General features: G+C 49.8%; 1 protein-coding gene across 1 annotated transcript in view; it reads left to right on the forward strand.

Annotated features, from left to right (window-relative positions):
* Positions 1–20,494, forward strand: part of DOC2B (double C2 domain beta) — a 144,337-nt gene that overhangs the window by 38,892 nt on the left and 84,951 nt on the right. Inside the window, exon 3 of the mRNA XM_005298150.4 lies at positions 15,732–15,806. Coding sequence (XP_005298207.1) covers positions 15,732–15,806 — 75 coding nt within the window. The remainder of the gene's footprint in view (positions 1–15,731; positions 15,807–20,494) is intronic.

Consider the following 20,494-nt stretch of genomic DNA (forward strand, 5'->3'; position numbering starts at 1 on the left):
TGATCTCTGCCACCCCGGTACCGCTTGACGGACAGATGCTGCTCTCCGCCCTCTAGGCATTGGTCTCTGACAAGGGTTCACCAGCACACTCAGTCTTCCACAGCCCCGCCTTGGTCACCGGAAGGGGAATGATCCGAGTTGGAGCCGGAGTTCAGCCCCTCGCCGAGAAGGCATGGATCCCCATCGGCCCCGGAAACCGGCACGGCATCCACCACGGCAGCGGTGTGGCAGCAGGGCCAGTAGCCTACTCACTGGCCTTTTGGAACTCTTGGGGTGTGCCCATGATGCCAGTTCCATATTCCCACCACTCCTCCCTGTCCATATCAGACAAACCACCCCTGGCATTTGGAGGGTTCACATGAGGAAAGCACCCCAGTCACATTCCAGGATCCACCCTCCTATTTTTTCCTCAATCACCTGCTCCCCATTTGGTCAACATATTCGCAAGTAACTTTGGACCGTTGGGTGCTCGACGTAATATCTTTGAGCTGCACCCTACAGTTCCGGCCAGACCTGCTGTCTCAGAACCAGGGCAGCCTTCTGCACTCGAATCTGGCAGCGTTGTGCCTGATGGCTTGGCTGCTGCATGGTTGAATGGTGGAGGAACAGGAATGCTCGGCCCATGTTCAACAAGTTGGGTAGCAGAAAGCCCTCTACCAGGGCGACCTACATGGCCAAATGGAAGCGGTTTACATGCTGGGCCTTGGACCAAGGTATTCGGCCTGAGCAGGCCTCACAGCAGTCAATCCTGGACTACCTTCTGCATTTCAAGCTCCAGGATCTGTCTCTTTCATCTGTTAAGGTCCACTTGGCTGCCATTTTGGCCTTCCACCCTCCACTCCAGGGCAGGTTGGTTTTCACTCAGGTCAGGTTTCTCAATGGTCTGGAGCATCTTTACCCCCACATACAGGACCCCATCCCTCCTTGGGACTCAAATCTTGTACTGTTGCGGCTCATGGGTCCCACCTTTTGAGCCTCTGGCTTCCTGCTCCCTTCTCCTTCTCTCCTGGAAGGTTTAGTTCCTGGTTGCAATAACATCTGCCCACTTGATCTCTGAGATTAGGGCACTTACCTCGGCGCTACCTGACACCGTGTTCTATAAGGACAAGGTTCAGGTGCGTCTGCACCCGGCTTTCCTGCCCAAGGTGGTTTCACAGTTTCATACAGGCCAGGACATATATTTACCTGTTGTCTTTCTAAAACCTCATAAATGGGAGGAGGAGCGCAGATTGCACTCTCAGTATGTCAGGAGGACACTAGCCTTCTACATTTAAAGGACCAAGCTGTTTCGTAAGTCAACACAGCTGTTCATCGCGGTGGCCGACAGGATGAAAGGTCGTCCAGTGTCCGCTCAGAGAATTTCATCCTGGATCACTGCCTGTATCCGCTGCTGCTATGATCTGGCGAAAGTGTCTCCACCTGCCCACTGGCGATTGTGACCGCCCATTCAACTAGGGCACAAGCCTCCTTGGCAGCTTTCCTGGCCCAGGTGCCAATCCAGGACATCTGCAGGGCTGCTACCGGGTCTTCCATCCACACGTTTACGTCTCGTTACGCACTTACCCAGCAGGCCTGAGACTATGCTGGCTTTGGTAGAGCAGTGTTGCAAGCCACATGACCATGAACTCTGAGCCCACCTCCGAGGATACTGCCTGAGAGAATGGAATGGACATGAGCACGCACTTGAAGAAGAAAGAACGATTACCCACCTTTCCTAGCTGCTGTTCTTCGAGATGTGTTGCTCATGTCCATTTCATTACCTCCCCCTTCTACCCCTCAGTCGGAGTTGCCAGCAAGAAGGAACTGAGAGGGCGTAGGGTCGGTGGCACCTAATATACCGACGTGTGAGCGTGGCACTCCAGATGGCGCCACTGCTGACCCTATGGATACCGCTAAGGCAAAAATCTCCGACGACTGTGCATGTGGGCGTGCACACACCTAGAAGGGAATGGACACGAGCAATGCATCTCAAAGAACAACAGTTACGAAAGGTGAGGAACCATTTTTTACTGCAGATGTTTTAGATTATTAGACCTAAAATGCTTTTTGCAGACTTGAATATTGAAGAAGCTCAAATAGCGCAGTGTTGCCATTAGGGTTACATGCATTACAGTAGCTGTTGGGGCCCAGCTCAGATCTTGGCCCCATTGTGCTAGGTGCAGCATACACACATAGTATGAGACAGTTCCTGCCGCAAAGAGCTTACAGGCTACAGCTGAAAGGTGGGAGAAGGGAACCTATGGCAGTGGTGAACTGGCCCTTTGATACCACCTGGACAGCCTTGGTAGATGGATCCCTGCATTTAGCAGGGTTTCCCCTTCTCTCCTGCGTTGGGTCTGTCCCTTTGGCTCTCTGTAAGGATCCAAACTCCAGCACTTCCAGGTGGTGAAGAATGGGTGTCTAGTCAGGAGAAGCAGCATGTCTTGGAGTCAGGAACTCCTGTCTTCCAGTCCTGCTCTTGTCGCTGGTTTGCAGTGTCACTTTACGTGCTTAAAGTTGGGTTCCTAAATCCACAAGTGGCTTAATTTTTCAGGGCTGCTGTTCACAATAGGAAGCTTGGGGTCCTCAGTTCCTTTAGAAACTAGGCCTGTTCTTTACATGCCTAATTGTGGACTTAGGTGCCTAACGTTTGGACACCTGCGTTTGAACATTTGAGCCTTCCCAATTCCGGGCCTCAGTTTCCCCAGCTGTTGAATGGGGAGAACAGCACTCACCCACCTCACGGATTTAGTGCAAAGAAATTCCAGTTTGTAAAAGAGCTTCAAAAATGCAAAGCGCTTTCTGAGTGCTGAGCATGATTGTGAATGGATTAGCAGAGGGCGTTGGAGGCAGTAGAAGAGCTGGGTCCAGAGGGCAAGGACTGCTCTCTGCCCACTTCTGTCTGTTGATGTTAGAGGATGAGTCACTCACCAGCAGGGGAGACCAACTGATCCAGCGAGAAGAATGCATGCCCAGCAAGGTTACACCTCCAGGATTAAACCGGAATGTTTTTTCCCATATAATCATCTACCATCTTGGTAATTTGTTTAACGGGTACAATGAGTTTGTTACATTGACCTCACTATATCCCCTGCAGGCAATAATATTGAACCTGTGGGCTGCAGGTCAGTGGTAGAAACACTGTACTATCTATAGCATGCAATTACTGCTTCTGTCTCTAAACCACATGCACTTGTATAGAGCTAGATTCTGATCTGTTATACCAGTATAAGGGCAGAGCAAATGCACCTGTTTCTATAGAATTACTCTAGATTTACATCACTGTGACTGAGCTCAGACTCCATTCCATAGGGATTGCGGAAATTAAAGACTTTAGGAGCAAAAGGGATATCCAGTGTCCCCCACCAGAGCAAGAGCAGGATCGTGTCTAAACATAAAGATTTTGCCATCTACCTTTGACCAGTGTAAATATGCAAGTGGCCTTCTCAGACACGAAAAGGGCAAGGTGCCCACAGCGGCCTAGGGCTAATGGAATTCTGTCTCCAGATCACCTTTCCTCAACCTGTATTTCACACGTCAGGCACATTTGAATTCAGACGCATGGCTGCTACGTGTGGATCAATATGAAAATTAATCACTTGGATATACGAGCCTGTTTCTGGAATACATTAGCAACAGATTTTTATCTCCTTTGGAGTAAGGGGCTCTTTCTCCCCTTGCTGAACTGTTGTGCATTCACTTAACTTTTTTGTGGGTACCAGAATGGACAACTCAGGCAGTGGCTACCCCTGTCCCCGAGGCTGCACTGTGATGTGCGTCAATAAACCTGCCGTGCTAGATCAGATCATTCTCTTGGCAAGAAGTCCTATAGAATTTAAACGAAAATGTGAACTTTTCTATAATATCTTTTAACCATTCTAGAGAAATTAATAGGAAATTATACCCCACTATATGACTCTGTAGGGATCGTTCAGATAGCCTATTGAAAGGATGTAATTTTATGTTACTTTCTATAGGCATTTAGAACCATCTTGTAGAATATAACAGAGAATTATACCCCTGCTATAGAAATTCTATTGGATGGCTCAGATAACCAGCAGAAAGGATATAGTTCTATGTTAAATTCTATACAACCCTATTGGTTTCATTGCTATTAAATGCGATAGAATTTTTTCCTAAGAGTTGGCCTTTCTAGACTTGTTTCTCCTCTAGGACAGTGGTCACTGTCTTGATGCTTCAGAGGGAGACTCATCCATCCCCATTGTGAACCTTGTTCATTCTGCCATGCTGGAGAAGAGATTGAATTCCTTCCTGACCTTTGCATCCTAGCAGCTCACACCCTGAAGTGCGAGCTCTGGTGATGAACCTTATCTTAGCATGCATAACCACAGATGTTCTTGATGGTTATAAAAATTATCCAGCTTTTTCTCAATGCTCAGTAGGTTACTGTTTGCTTAAGCGGATGGGACTGTTCCATTTGATCAGGCACCAAATCCTGTTCCTATATTTTCAGATAAGGTTATTATGAAACACACACATCAGCAGAAAAAGCAGATCCTAACAGCTGCACTTGTCTTAAATAGATGCCAAGGTTTGTGCCAGCAAAGGGTTTTTCATTCATTCACTTTTATCTCATTAGGATCCATCTTCTCATGGCTGCCTCCTCCTTGGTTCCACCTTCAGTTACCCCAGTGTAAATTCAGTGAGAGTCACTCGGAATTCACACTGGGTAACTGAGAGCAGAATGTGCTCCCCTGTGTACAGACTCCAGTCAGTGTTTGGTGAGGAGAGGGTTAACACACACTCTCCTTGAATAGAGGAAAGACCATATGAGCCCAGCTGTAGTGAATCAGGCAATTGCCTTAGCATTAGCTTGTAGGGAAGAGGCCATGCTAGCTGGAAAAATCCTTTTCTCAGCCAGCTCAGACCTCGGCTGTATAAAGTTGGCAAGAGGCTGCAGGGAGCCTTTTGAACTCAGAAGTGCAGAGACCTGAATTGTGAAATTCTCTGTCATTTTGAGCAGGCCGGTAATATCATTTGATTGGACGTCAAGCTCCTGGGATATTGATAATGCCCCCAGCCAAGGCTTGCCTAACTTGTCACATTATGGTGACTTCCCATCTTTGGAGGTTGCAGGCTCCGCATGCTCACTCCAGAATGACATGCAAGGGGCTTCACTCGCTACAAGTGACGAGAACTAGCCAGGAAAACCATTAGGGATGATTTCACCCCAAGGTAAGACTCCATGGCTGGATGTTTCCTTTATTAAAATGCACAGGGCATCCTTGTGCAGAACTACATTTGGAACTGGGGTTGGTAGCACTGCAGAGCCCATGCTGGCCGTGCAAAGGAAACATGGTCTAATGATTAGAGCCTGGCAGCTTCTCATTTTCAGGTTGTCAGGCAGTGGGGGTCCATGCAGGGAAGGCCCCGTTACCTAGCAGCCAAAGCAGAGGACTAGGAATTGGGAGTGCTGTGTCCTGTTGCCAGCTCTGCCACTGACCCCACTGAGCAGGGGTGGCAGGTTTGTAGAAATTTTGGTGGTGCCCAGAACCTGCCCCCCCAAACTCTGCCCCCACCTGCCCTAAGGCTCTGGGAGGGAGTTTGGGTGTGGGGGAGGAGATCTGGGATGCAGGCCTTGGGCTGGGACAGGGGATTAGGATGCAGGCTCTGGGAGGGTGTTTGGGTGCAGAAGGGGTGAGAGGTTGGGCTCTGGAAGGGAGTTTGGGTGGAGAAGGGGGTCTGGGGTGCAGGCTCTGGGATGGAGTTTGGGTGCTGGGTGCAGGCTGGGGCAGGGGGTGGGGGTGCAGGAGGGGGTGAGGGGTGCAAGCTCTGGGGGGGAGTTTGGGGGAAGGAGAGGGTGTGTGGGAAGGGGGTGGGGGGGCAGGCTCCGGGCTGGGGTGGGGGTATAGGAGGGGGTGAGGGGTTCAGGCTGTGAGCTGGGGATGGGGTGGAGGAAGGGGTGAGGGGTGCAGGCTCTGGGAGGGAGTTTGGGGGTGGGAGGGAGCATAGAGGGAGGAGGTACAGGGGTGAAGGCTGTGGGGTGTGGCTGGGGATGAGGGGGCTCAGGGCTGGGGCAGAGGGTTGGGTGTGGGGGGATGAAGGCTCTGGCTGGGGCTGGGGATGAGGGGTTTGGGGGGTGGGAGGGGCCCAGGGCTAGAGCAGAGGGTCAGGGTGCGGGGGGGGGGGGGGTGAGGGATCTGGCTGGGGATGCGGGCTCTGGGGTAGGGCAGGGCTGGGGATGAGTTTGGGGTGCAGGCAGGCTCCCCCGGGGCTGGGGCCAGAAAGGAGGACTCCCCCCAGCCCTCTCCCACCAGCGGCAGTGAGCTCTGGGGGAGCGGTCCCCCTCTCCTCCCACGGCAGCACACTCATCCCGTACCACTATCACTGCACGTGCTCCAAGGGCCCCTCTCAGGTCCAGGAAGCCCCCTCGCCTCCCCTGTGGTGGGTGCCGGGGCTGCCATCACATGTGCGCCTCCTCCCCTGCTGCTGCCCCTGACTGTAGCCTCACTGGGGGTGGGGGATGGGGCTCCCCTTGCCCAGCGTGGGGCAGGAGTAGTGACTGCGGGCAGGGGGGCCCCTGTGGTGGTGGAGGGTCCCGCCGGAGAAGGGAAGGGTCTGAGGCGGAAGGGCAGGGTAAGGGCAGCCTGCCCTGCCGCTAATGATGGGGGGCACTAGGATCCTGCGGCAACAGTTGATGCCCGGAGCCAGCAGAGCAGAGTCAGCCTGGAGCTGCAGGGGAGAGGCAGGGATGGTCCGGGAAGGTGCGCGGGGGCAGCAAGTGGGGCCGGGGGACACTCAGGGGAGGCACGTGGGGGCGGCAGGGGGGGCCAGGGGAGAGACCCGGCCCCAAACATTGGTGGAGCCGGGCCCTTGGGCCCTGAATATTGCTGGAGCCCGGGCACCACGGTCCCATACAACTCCCATACAGCTGCCGCTGAGTGACCTTGGGCAAGCCCCCAAAGGCCTGCTGTGCGGAGCGGCTGGTCACCTCTTGCATCCATTGAAATATGTGGGTGGCCAGGACTTCTGGAAACCAGGCTCTTAAACCCTCTGAGCCTCCGTTGTTAGTATGTCTCCCCTACGTATGGGGGTGATAATTCATATCCCCGCCTTACACTGCCATAAGATCCTTTGACGGGAAGGGCCAGGAGTATGGCTAGATCTCTAAGGCATTCTGGGGACCTGTTGTGGTAACTTGACTAAAGGCAGGTGCCCTCAGGCTCTGAGAGAGAGGTTGCTAGGCTGCCTCTTAACTGCACAGAGAGTGCTCGCCGGAAACTACCTCGTGTGCGTGTCAAGGGTGGTGGAATCGATCTGTCTCCTGTGATTTCTATACAATTCTAACGTGGAGTTAATAGACAGGCTGATTAGCGCTGCTTGTAATTAAATGCTATTGATCTGCCGTGAGCTACATGTCGCGGGTGCAGGGAGAAATTGGCAATGGCTAGAATGCAGCGGGGCCGTTGATCTCTGGAGAGTTGTGGTGCGTTTTCTTGCAGTTGGAAAATGAATCTTTTTCAGGTGAATTCCTCGCGGCCTGGCAAGGAGCATGGTAGATCGCATTGTTTTATTCTTCTGGACTTGAATGGATTTGAGTTCCCATGAAAGCGGGGGTGGATCCAATTCTTGTTGAAGCCAATGGGAAACTGCATTAAAGCCCAGGGGAGTTTGTCCATTGACGTGTAAAAAGATGATGGATCAGGATGTAATAGGATCACCTAGATCCATGCGTAGTGTGGCCAGCCAGCTTTGTCGGTGCAGCTAAGCTCTTCTGTCCTAGTATACATTGGCCCTAGGCTCCCTCTACACAGCTGTGCTGATGCTGCTCAGTTTCAACGCACAGCAACCACCCCTGCTACTCCAGTCCCGGGCTCCTTCCACACACACATCAGCCAGTGCATCTGTCTTGACCCACATCTTCCCCCTTCACTATTCCAAGCTATGGCTCCCACCCACACAGTTCTGCCTGTCTTCTTCAATCCTGACCCACATCTTCTCACTACTGTTCCAGCGCTGGGCTCCCCACACGCAGCTCTGTTGACGGACATCCACCCGGACTTGCAGCCCCCAACCTCTGCTATTCCTGTCCTACGTCTTTTTCCCGAGCAGCCATGATAGTCACACCAAATAGTGCATTGACCTTGTGATGCATGACAAAGGGTGCTGGGAGGAGGTCAAACATGTTTTCACGTGTTGACCTTCTAAACCAGCATGAAGACTCAGATTCCGAGACATGAAAGCTGCCTCAGTGACCCACTCCCACCTGATATCCCCCAATGAGGGCAGTCAGTATCCTTAGCATTTAATTTTTCCTCCTCCCCGAGAAAGCCTGTTTTAATATTGCAAACCCAGGTGATGTCACCCACTGTTTGCCTTGGAAGGTGTTCTGCTGATTGGATTGCATCTCTTAAACACCAACCCACCTCAGCTGAGTCTGCACTTCACTGGGGGGATGCAGGGCTGGGCAAGGCACGTTCGTGTTCGAGCGAAGGCACCTCTAGGGTATGCTTCGAGTTAATGACTTTGGGAAACTGAGCAGCCCAGATTGCAAGCTCCATTCCAGCAGGAACTGACCCCCAGATCTGCCGATTGTCCAGAGCCCTAAGCGCCAGCCTCGACTTCTACTCTAGCTTTCCAAAGGCTTTGTTGCTCCAGAGGTGGGGCGGCAGGAACTGGGACGCTGCCCGAGAGCTTTCGTTGTGGCACTGCTCTGGGTCTCTCTGAGGGCAAGATTCTGCCATGAGGGTGTGGATGGGCTGCGTTCTCACCTAGCACAGCAGCCGGCCCTGCTGGGTGGTGTGCACGCAATGGACACAGCTCTATCCAAGGCCACTGGAGCATTTGCTGGGAGCAGGGCCTGTGCTCCCCAGTGAGGTTCTGGCCAGCCCTTGTGCAAGGCACAGGGAAGTGGGGGGACTCCCTGTGCTTTCTCCCCTGCCCCATGCACAGAGGCTGCCCAGAATCCTCTAGCCTTGAATGGGGGTGGAGCTAAGGCTCTGGTGGGTGGTGTCTGACCCTAGTGCTGGATGCACATTGGCCCAAGCTTCGGGGGGAGCATTAGGGAGCCGGGGGTGTTTGAGGCCAGCTGGGAGGGGACTCACTGGAGGAGAGGGGAATACAGCAGACATGAACTGCAGCTGCTGGGCTGTAGCAAGGGCTTGTCTATTTCATGCTAAAATTAGCCATACCATGTGCCTAAATCACATCAAGCAGTTTGGGAGGGAGAGAGGAATGACATCAGGAGCTTCTGACCATTTTCCAAGCCGCTGTCACTCCGCTTTCCTGGCTGCATCTGTTTAAAAAGCCCTTAATAGCCTCCTCTGAAGGTAATTTAATTGAAATGAATCAGTGAGTGAATTACAAAGTGGCTTGTCTTCCTCCATCTATCTGCATGGGGGATTCGCTCATTTACTTCTTTATTTTCAGCCTGGCATGACAGGCACGTGCAAAGGACCTTGCAGGGGGAGGCTGTGAGCAAGGCTGGCCCCTGACCCCCAGGACGGTGACGGTCAGTATTGGGGATCCCCCTGGAGAGCAGGAGAGGCGTGTTGTCTAGTGATAAAAGCCAAGCACCAGGAATCAAAGCTCCTGAACTTTGGGCTGCTCCAAAACCCACTGATGTCTCTGGAAAAATGGACTGAATTCAGCAGGCTACAGCTCAGGCCCTCTGTTCTCGGCAATGCCAGTGGTTTGCTGGGTGACCTCTTCCCTCTGGGCCTGCTGTTGGGCTTCCCCTGAGATCTTGTTCACTCGGTTCCCTAAGAGTTTGGTCCGACTTGAGTCTCATTGCTCAGGTGCCTTTATTTGGCATACAGCAAGCTAGGTGGAGCTGATCAGTGGATATAGGGCATACCACACATTCAAAGTTACACAGCAGCCCTCTTCCTTGATTTACCTTGACACCTTACATTGCATTTCCCATACATTGCATCACACATTTGGGGGTTGGCTTGATCACTTTGTAGGAACCAATCCTTGTACAGTATGCTCTGTCCATGCACGACTTACTCTTTACCTCATCTTTGCATTCCTGACTTATCTTGTCCATTGTGAACGGTTCCCTGGGGGTTCCCCCCTTATCTTCGCTAGTACAAACATTCTGTTCCCAGCCTGCTGCTCCATTTACCTCCTTAATCCTGTCTCCCAAGAAATGAGCCTCAGCCATGTGTCAAGCTAGGCCTACCCCTGCATTAGCCAGTCTGTGAAATGGGGATAATACTGCGCCCAGTCTCACAGGGGCTTTTAGTGTTTGGGAAAGTCTTTAGGATCCTTGGTTGATGGGAACAATCTGTGCAAGGCAGGATGCTCTCCCCACTGTATTTTATTAGCTAGTATAAATGGAGGAGCCACTGCTGTCAGGTGACAAACACCAATGTTGCCTCCCATCACCAAGGTAACTCCATTGTCTTCAGCACAGCACACCCTGATTGACAGGGGCAAGTGGGGACAGATTCAGGCCATTGTCTTCATTAGCACAGTACTTCATGCATATGTAGCAAACTTCTCTGTTTAAGACGTGGGGTTAAGGAGACGAGATTATGGCTTCCATTAACTGTTTTGCAGTAGCACCGCGAGGCCAGGGCCCCATTGTGCCAGGTGCTGCACTATACTCGTGCCATTTTGTATTTCAGTCACCTTCATTCAAGAGGATTAGGGATAAAGCCATATTTTCTCTCTCCTCCTGCAGCTGAATTCTCAGCAAGTTACCAGGATCCCAGTTGAAACCAGCCTGGGGTAGCCAGGGTATGTTGTAGGTTGGTCTTCCAAATTGGCCTAGAAACTCATGAATTTGGATTCCCTTTTCTGTGCTCCTGAGCAGCTGCTTCTAGGCTTTATATTGCAAATCCTTCAGGACTGAGATTGTCTCACATCTGTGTTGGTGCAGGCCCTGTGCCATGGGCCCCGATCCCAACTGGAGTGTTGGGAAGCTCCCGCAAAATAAATATTTACTGCTGCTGCTTCCATCTCCTGACAGAGAGCAACCGAGCTGGGGGGGCGGGGGGGAATTATGGGTTTCAGAAGGAGGATTTTTGAATTTGATGGGGAAGAGAATGGGAATTGATGGATTTAACGGTAGGTTGGGTTAATGCAAATGAGGTGATTCATATTAATAAAATATTCATAAAATTGGGTCATTGCATCGTTTGCAAAAGGTGTCTAGTCCTGCGGCCTTTAGGTGTAACGGTAACAGCTTTGTGGGTTTGAGCTCTCACGCATCACAAGCATCACTGGTTGCTCTCTAGTTCCCCCCCAAGCTTTACTCTGTCAGTGAATAAATACTGCAGGGAGAATGCTTCTGCCCCCCATCCCCAGCTCTGAATCTTGTCTGCTACAGTGTGTTATCAATAAAGATCAGTGCTGGCTCAGGGTCTCTCTTGCAGCCATCTGCTTGGAATAAACAGTCTTCTATACCTCCCTAATTATAACCCCATGGATTTGCTTGGTAATGAAATGTCAGAGGCTGAAGAAAACGGTGAGTTTGGTTTACGAGGTGGATTATGGCGTCGTCTTCTCTGCTGAGTTCACATTTGACAGGTGGAATGGTGACAAAGTGGGAGAGGTAATATCTTTTATTGGACCAACTTCTGTTGGTGAAAGAGACAAGCTTTCAAGCTACACAGAGCTCTTCTTCGGTGAACCAGTAATGCGTGCTGTCAGAGATTGGAGACTCCCTATCATATCCCACTCCAGCTTGGTCTCTCCCATCCTGTCCTTTATTATTAGCAACTGAGACTGAGGCACCGTTGTGCTAGGCGCTGCACAAACACACACAGCTTGTCTACACAGGAAAGTTGTTGCAGTGGTATAAACGAAGATGTGAATTTAAACCTATTTTAGTTAAATGGGTTCAACCCTCTGTGTGGATGCTCTTATTTTGGTTTGAGTGGCTTTTCTCAGTTTAACTTGAAACCTGTTCCCAATTGACTTTTCTTTAAGTTGACAGAGAACAAGTTTAAACTAAACCAAAGTAGGCCACTCTTAAGCCAAAATTAAACTGATGCAAGTTTGTGTGTAGACAAAGCTATACAAAGAGACATTCCTTTCCCCAAAGTGCTTACACTCTCTGAATAGACCAGACAGACAAAGGGTGAGAGAGGAAACCGAGGGGAAGAAAACCCAGCTCTCCTAATTCCCAAGCCAGTGCCCTACCAACTAGACCATGCTGCCCCCTGTTATTTTCTTCTTGAATCCGTAGGGTCAGATCGTTGACGGATGTAATTTGGCATAGAGCCACTGATGCTAAACCAGTTTGTACTAGCTGAAGATCTGGCCCCAGGTTTTACAAGAGAGGAGATCTGCCGTTCTGCGGTGCATTGTGTGCCTAGCTCCACAGCTGGGAAGCCTATCAGGCTTTGGCTCCATAACTAATGTAATCGCCTTTCTTCAGTGGTTCTCTTTTATTTTGTTCCTTACTTGCTGGGTCCAGGAGATTAATTGAAATGCAACATTGTTAAAGCAAATCCGTTTAGCCTGCATTCACCACTGATATTTTCATCCCTTCAATTGGCGGTTATATGGCTGTGATTTAGAAGAAAAATTCACTTTTCTGCAGACCAGAATGCTGTTTCGACTCACTCCCTGTAGGGCAGAACACTGATGTTTCTCTCTGATGGAGAGAGGTCTGCACGCATCAAACTCATAAGAAGCATCATACTCCTTGCAAAAACCCTCAAACCAGAGACAGCCAGAACTCTTGCTCTGCAAATCCAGGATATGTGAGAATAAAGACCCCCCCCCCAGGTCATGCACAATGTGGTGGAGCTGGGTGGATTATTCATTGTGGCTATTGTATCCCAATTATTTAGCTCCATGTTTCCGCTTTGAGTTATCCACAAGCAGGCTTTGATCTCTACAAACCTATTCATTGTGTGCAATCACTTGACCAGCAGTTTATGTGAATATGTTTCTGCCAATGGGTTGTCTGGCAGTTGTTTGCTCTGATTAATCTTGGACAATACATACTTTGTCATGCAGGGGGTGTGATGGGTTACTGGGTCACATGGTATGGTTTCTGCTCCCTGACTGGGTGATGGGAGGAGAGTGAACTGGTGAATACCCTGAGCTGTGTGCAGGTATCAAATAGTTCCTCCTAAGCTGTTAGTGTGTGGGCAGAAGCCATGCGCTCCAACAATCGTGAAAAGTAATGAAGAAGGACTCACCATGCTACGATGGTCCCTAGTGCTGTTGGCAGCATCCGCCCAGCTCTAGCCCCCACCCCATATTCAGCTTTCCAGCAAATGCCTGTTACAGGGTCCATGGGGTTTGCAGTATGGCAGGTGGTTGGGGGTTTCGCCTTGTGTTCATGATCTGTTTGCTCTGCACTTCCAAAGGTCACTGCTGACCTTTGCTGTTCTGCAGTTGTTTGGATGCTCAGGTGGCTTTTGGGAGTACAGGACCATCTGGACTGCACAACCCAGCAAGGAGCCTGCCTGGGGCAAGTGAGCAAAGTAGGGAAACCAAATAAGAGAGTAGCCTGAGAGAGTGGTGCTTCCATGGTGCCATTCCAGCTCAGGAGGGGAAGCTCCCTGGAATGGACGGGGATGGTTTATAAGGCCCGGAAGGGGACACGGTATCAGGGAAGGACTTAGGTAACCTGCATGGGTAGCTGCGTTGCTGATGTCAGGACTAGTGAGGCTTCCGGGGAGGGTGGGAGAATGCACCCATGCTCTCTCCTGGTCAGAGATAATGGGCTTTGTTCATCCCTCTGTTGGCACAGGGGCTGAAGGGAGGCCGATTGGTGCCTGTGATCTTCAGCGGCTGCAGTGCATGGTGTGACCATGAGCAAAGGGCCTGAAGGGTGAACATTGCAGACAGCCAGGAGAAGGAGAGAGCAGATAGGAGGAAGTCCTGGCAGGAAAAGGAGAGGGAGATTCACCAGGACATAATAGGGCTTCTCCAGCAGCAAACACAGATGCGGCAGACTCTTGTGGACCTGCAGGTTCAGCTATTGTGGGTGCACCGCCCTTTGCAGTCCATGGAGAACTCCATTGTAGCACCTCTCAACACCCCCTTCAACATTCCACATGGCATCAGGGGCCACATCTCTGCCCGTCCCACTCCACCCGAGGGGACGTTAAGGTCAACCACTGCTTCGCATACACAGACCTGTGAGACGCACGGTTGCTAGATGTGTAGGTAAAATGGACAGGAATGTTCTTTCCCCTTGTTAAGTTCTCTTCCATTAATTTACTAAGTTTTTAATGTATTTACCTTTAAATTGCACAGATTTTTCTTTGTGATGGTTTTGTTACTGAATAAAATTCTATTATTTAGAAAATAAGTCGTCTTTATTAGCTCTCAACATATGCTGCGGAGTGCCTGGCAGTTCTGAAAGCACCCACTTATTTGTTACTGTACAGTGTGACACAACTCACAGGATCGGTGACAAACACAGTGTAATCATCATCAATGTACAGCAAGCACCGCAAAATTAACAAGAGCACTGACAGTGTTATATTCACAGATGTACACCAAGCACCACACAATTCCTTACAGGCCCCAGAACAGCAGGGCCGGGTAGAGCACAGTACACCACAATGCATTACTGTGGCTCACTGTCCCGTGTTCTTTCAAAGCCTCCCTGAGCTCTCTAGCTCCGTGCTGAGCTCTATTCATAGCCCTTGTGTCTAGCTGTTCAAACTCAGCAGACAATCGCTTGTCCTCCACCCCAGTGGCAGCGTCTCCCCACCTTGCTTCACAGATGTTATGCAGGACACAGCAGGCAGCTATAACCATTGGGATGTTTTTTCAGTGAGATCCAGCCTGGTGAGTAATAATCCCAGTGTCCCTTCAGTCTTCCAAAAGTGTCATTCCTCACCTGCTGAGCACATAGTTGAATCTTTCCTCTGTGCTGTCAAAGTGGCCTGAGCAATTTGTTTCTGCCCCACCGTGCATTGCCAGAACTTCCCAAAAGACAGTGCACTGGATGGTGGTGGTTACACAGTGGGACACCTGCCCATAGTGCACAGCACTGTGCATTGACACGAGCACTCCTGGTGAGTCCTTGCATCGGTGCGGTGTGTAGCCAAGCATGCATGCGCAGAAGCGATGTGCTAACTGGCGGCTTCATGCCAACATCACTTGCATCAACCCAAATTTGTAGTGTAGACCTGGCTTTTGTGATCACAACGGTCCCCTCTAGCCTTATAATCGATGAAGGGTTGTGAGAGGTTCATTATGTACATACTCTCTTGCCTCAGGAGTCTCTCCGCAAATAAAGCGTCAGGCGGCTGAAAGCAGCTTCCTGCTTGTTTGAAGGCTGTTCTTTCCTCACACCGTGCATTAATCACGGGGATTAGATAGGTGCCATCAGCCCCTCATGGTGTGCACTGAAGTACTGCCACAACAGCAGAGGTGTGTTTGCACATAAGCAATTATGGAATGGCAGAACCCTGTAATTTTATACCTCCAAAATTGCTGAGCTGAGTTACTTAACTCTTGAATTAATTGTGATTTGGGTGCCAGGATTGGCTGCTAAAGTAACAGCAGAGATGCAATACCACTAATGCTAAGTACTGGGAGTGAAGTCTTCCACAGGCTCTTTCTTGGTCAGAATTGCACCCTGCATTTGACTTCCGAGTGTCTGGCTTTTTGCTGCACAGCTTGGGTTCCATGGCATTGATACATTTTCCATCGACCAGTTCTGGGGAAATGACATAATTGTTAGGCGGGTATATTTGTTGAGGTAGAAAATGGATTCTAAGTCACATCGAGCGGCTGCTCAGTCTGAATAGTAAAGAGCTGGCCTGTGTTGTAACCTTTCCTGCTTTTTTTTATCTCCTCTTCAGGGCCTGAAGCCAATGGATCATAATGGTTTGGCTGATCCATATGTCAAATTGCACTTGCTCCCAGGCGCTAGTAAGGTGAGTTGTCTTTTAAATTCCATCTAAAGTCTGTGTCATGTGTGCAGTTCAGCTACGCTCTTCTGCCTCCCTTGTGAAATTATAGCATATACTGTCTAGTGTAGAGCAATATATAATGCTGCTGTTGTGGGTTGGGATCTATTTTCCAGTGAAAGTTGGCTTTGTAAAATAATGTGTTGTATTTTAGGGGGGAGATTTTCAGCAGGCCTCCTTTTAACATGCATGTACAATCTGCAAGAACATCCATGTTCTAGTATTTGTTTAGCATTGCCAACATGCTTGGTGCTGTACAGTACAACAAAAGAGAGAGTCCCCAAAGAGTCTGTCTGCTTAAAGAGAGAGGGGTTGAGATAGCACACTGATGAGTGACAGTGTAAGCAAGGGGATCAGTAGAGAGACATAAGTGAAAGGGTGCATTGATTACATTGCATACACTCAAAATGTACTTTGACCTTTTTCATTTACTATCTTAGTGAGCATCTATGTCAGAAGCACATAGGGTGATATCCCGGAATTATTGAAGTCAAGCTACCAATCAAAACCCTCCTCCTTTCCAAAACCCAGAGAGACATAGCAGACTGAGCAGGGGATTTTTACCATTAACTTTAATGGAACCAGAATTTTCACCCTTGGGGCTTAGTACAATGTCCAGCAAAAACTACAGAGCTCAGATTTGAGTTTAGCGTGTCCCTCCTAAATGCTTACTGGGCCTAAACTCTCCAATCAAAGAAAGAACCAGGCACAAGCGACAAGGTACAGTCAGGGCAAAAGTCTAACTGCACAAAAATGTAGCATGATCTGGAGTTCATGGGCAATCCGAGTAGCGAGTGGAGCTGGTGGAAACAGTTTTCTGTCTGAAAATGTTATTTAAAAAAAAACACAATTTGTTTTGCAAAATTCTATAGATTTTAACAAAATTTTGTTTAGAGGAAAAAATTGGAAAAAATTCAAAAATGTCAGTGTCCCATGTTGACATTTTCAGAATGAAGATTTTTTTATTTTTATTTTGAAATTGACTTTATTTATGTGTATCTATATGTCTGATTTAAATGGTCAGAATCAAAACAACATGTCAGTTGATCCCAAACAAACAAAATTGCAAATTTGTTTTGTGAAAAAAATAGATGTGACTGTTTATTTAGGAAGTACTAACAGGTTTACAAGTCCTTGCCATGTAAATATCTGAAACAAAACAATAATCCTTACACCAGTTTTTGTTTAAAGAGACATTGTACAGGAATATAGTCATCAGATCTGATTTTCTTTTTCTAATGAGAGGCTATTAGTAGTCTAAAGTAACTAGAAATTTTGTCTTTTCATCCTGATCCAGGATGAATTTTGTTTTCAAAATCTCTAAATTTGTCATGGGGAAAGAAAATCCGTTTTTTGACCAACTCTAGTATCAAGTGTTCACTACTACCACTGAAAAGCTCTTGGCTGTTGCAACAGACGCAGACACTCTCTTTAATAACCAGGTCCCAGACATGCTGGGCTTTAAAGATGATCCCTAGGACATTGAATTTCACCCAGGGCTGGGAAGGTCACCAGTGAGATGCGTAGATGTTATGCCTGCATAGTGACCCCCTCCATGGAGTGGCTGATCGTTGTCCATGACTGTCCTGTCTTGAGCGATGGAAGTGCTCACAAGCTTCCTGGGCCCAGTAAGAAGCCTGTTGAAAACGAGCGGCTGAGTGACAGTAGAGCAGGCTGCCAGGGAAGTCACTAATACAGATGCTTATGTCTGTCATAGCTCACAACTCTCTAGAGACTCCCCTCCCTCAGCACGGAAAATCCTTCACACAGTGAGCCTAGTGCTGCGTGCCCACTCATGCAGTGCTGGCATGATCAGCGGAGATCCTCTAGCTCACTGCTCAGGCTCAGTGGATTGAGTTCAGGAGCTCGTTGGAAAGCAGCTGGGTGTGGAAGTGTTGTAAAGCCTGTGCAAGCCAGGCAGAAGGGCGTTTCTGGAAAACCGGCTCCTTTCTCTTCTTCTTTTGCATTTTAAGCTCCACAGTCCATAATAAAACAGATTACAAACTGGAAGGAAAATATTTCCATATATGTATCTTTTGAATTTGCTGGCGAGCGATGTAATTAAAGATGCTGCAGTGTAGTAAGAAGTCAGTCTGACTGATGAGGTAGATGAATTTAAATACTGTATGCATATATATAATGAATATTAATTTCACTCTCCTTTTACACCAAAGTAGTCGGGCCTTTTTGGGGAAGTATATTTTTGTTGCAGTTCAGTTGAATTAATTCATAACTCCCAGGGCGTTAGAGGGAGTTTTTACCATGGCGCATTTCCAGTTTCATTAAAGATAAGGAGAGCCATGAGCACTTTCATCAGTAGATATTATCTGTCCCTTTCATTTTTGCAAACCCACTGATGGAATTTCTGCTGTAGGTAGTGAAGAGCAAATGGAAGTCTCTGCACATTCCTCTCCCATTTCCTACACGTTAGTGGCAGGGGCAAAGTGGGAGCAATGCAGCAGTCTTGAGAATGACTGAATTTAAAAACGATGCTGCTTGCACCTAGAATAACTTGAATTCTGAGTGTCCCGTTTGCTGCAAAAAATTCATGTGCCAAAGATTTCTAGTTTTTATAAGGTGCAGTAGCAGTGTGCACTTACCCATATGTAGGGCCTTTCATCTACACAGCTCAAAGTGCTTTGCAAAGATGATTAAGCCTCATTATGGCTATTTACACACTGTGTAGCTGAAGCACACAGATGTTTTGGAAAGTTAGGCCTCTAAACCCCATTACCCTTCAATGGGACGTGGGGACCGAACTTCCTAGAGTGTCTTTTAAAACCCAGCCCTAGTGACTGGCTCAAGGTCACCCAAGAAGTCAGTGGCAGAGGCGGGGTAGAACCAGGAGTCTTGGCTCCCAGTACAGTCCTCAAAGCACTGGGTCATATTAGGAACAGGCCGGAGGTTCTTCTCAAAGAAAGGGAGTTCATTATAGCCCAGATGTGAACCCCTTCTCCCTTACAAGCTGTTGGGGTGCAGACAGTTTAAGGAAGAGCCAGTATGGGATTGAAAAGGAGGATGCCTTGCCCTCCAGGAACAGAGTGGTTCTTAATCTTCTGCTTAGACCGTAGTAGAATAACCTTCCTAGAGCACCTCTGACTGGGGGACAAGATTCTTCTGGGGCCGGGGAGGGGTCCATCAGGCCTTTTGTGTGTCTGGAAACTGGGATTCTCTTGGAAAAATAACCTGAAAATAAGGGTCTGCATTAACCCTTTGTCTCCAAGGCACATTAAAATGGTGCGTGGAGGGGAAAGCTGCTTTGATCAAAGGATTGCAGCACATCGCCCGGGTAGCATCACTGGCTCGGCAGCTCCATTTACTTTTCCTCCTTTTCCGTCTTAAGCCCACCTCTTAATACCTCCCCACCACCTCAGCTGGCTGCAGCCTTGAGTCTCTCTAGGATTCTCCCCACAGCTGGGCGGTGGATACCTGCTTCTGTTCCACAAACTGCCCAGAACCCCCCCCACACACACACACACACACTCGGCCCCTCCACACCTTCAGCTAACTCTTTAGCTCTTGTTTTCTTTAATTTGCTGGGCCTAATTTTTGTATGTGGTGTAGTGCTCCCTTGCTCTCCAGTGGGGCGGGAGGCCACTCTGCCTCGCTGTCTTGGGGTTTAGTCCTTGGCCTCTGGTCGTACCGGCAGGGTCAGGCCGTAAGAAGTCTAGAGAGCTCTGGGCCAATCTGACAGAGGCAAACACAGAACAACGGTTTGGGCCCTTTGTCCCGCCCAGGCGGGACAGCGGCCTGCGTAGACTCTAGTTCACAGCCCTGCAATGGGGCTGACAGAAAGGCAGCACAGGCAGACAGCAGATACGCTGAGTCAATAAGCTCTAGCCCTTTGGGGCCGGGCAGAGCAGGGGGTAGGCTTTAGCCTGGGCTTGTGGGCTCAGGCAGCCAGCAAACAGACACAGTCAATTAGCCATCACCCTTTAGGGGCAGAGCAGGGGACAGGCTTTAGCCTCAGCTGGGAGCTTAGGCAGCCAGTCTCAGGGTTCCGGTAAGGGGGAGCGCCCACACAGTCTAGGGGCCCTGAAAGGGGTTTGTGCCCCCGGCAGACACTCTAGGGTGCTAGCAAGGGGGTTCACAGGGCACAGGCCTCCTGGTCTAAGGTGGAGAGTCGGCCACCCCGGGGTTGGGGTGGCAGGGGGACACGGGCCTGCCCTACTCCACCGTGTTCCAGCCCAGGGCCTGAGCAGTGGCAGAGTGGCCTGCCACTGGGTCGGCGGGGATCCAGCCACAACACGCCGACTGAGACGCGGTCAGCCCTGTAGCCAGCCAATCGTCAGCTGCCCTGGGCTACTTCCTACCTCCCCGGGGTTTGGTTCCTTGGGGTATACAGCCAATGGTAGTCCTGGCAACTCCTCGTCTGCCTTCGTCTCCTCTGAGGGCAGGGCGTGGCAGAGTGCAGGTTCCGCTCCTGGGTGCCGCAGCAAGGCAGAGGCATCCGTTGGCTCCGGCCCAAGTGAGCTGCAGAGCCTTCCTTTTACGCTTCTGGCCCTGCCCTGGTACTTCCGTTCAGGGGACCGGGACGGGTTTGGCTTTGCTCACCAAAGGGAGTGTAGTGCTCCCTCGCTATCCAGTCCAGAGGGAGGCCACTCTGCCTCACTACATGTGGCCACCTAGGTCTGGCATCTGGATGTAGGTTCTCC

Source organism: Chrysemys picta, chromosome 19, assembly GCF_011386835.1.
Source record: "Chrysemys picta bellii isolate R12L10 chromosome 19, ASM1138683v2, whole genome shotgun sequence".
Classification (NCBI taxonomy): Eukaryota; Metazoa; Chordata; order Testudines; family Emydidae; genus Chrysemys; species Chrysemys picta.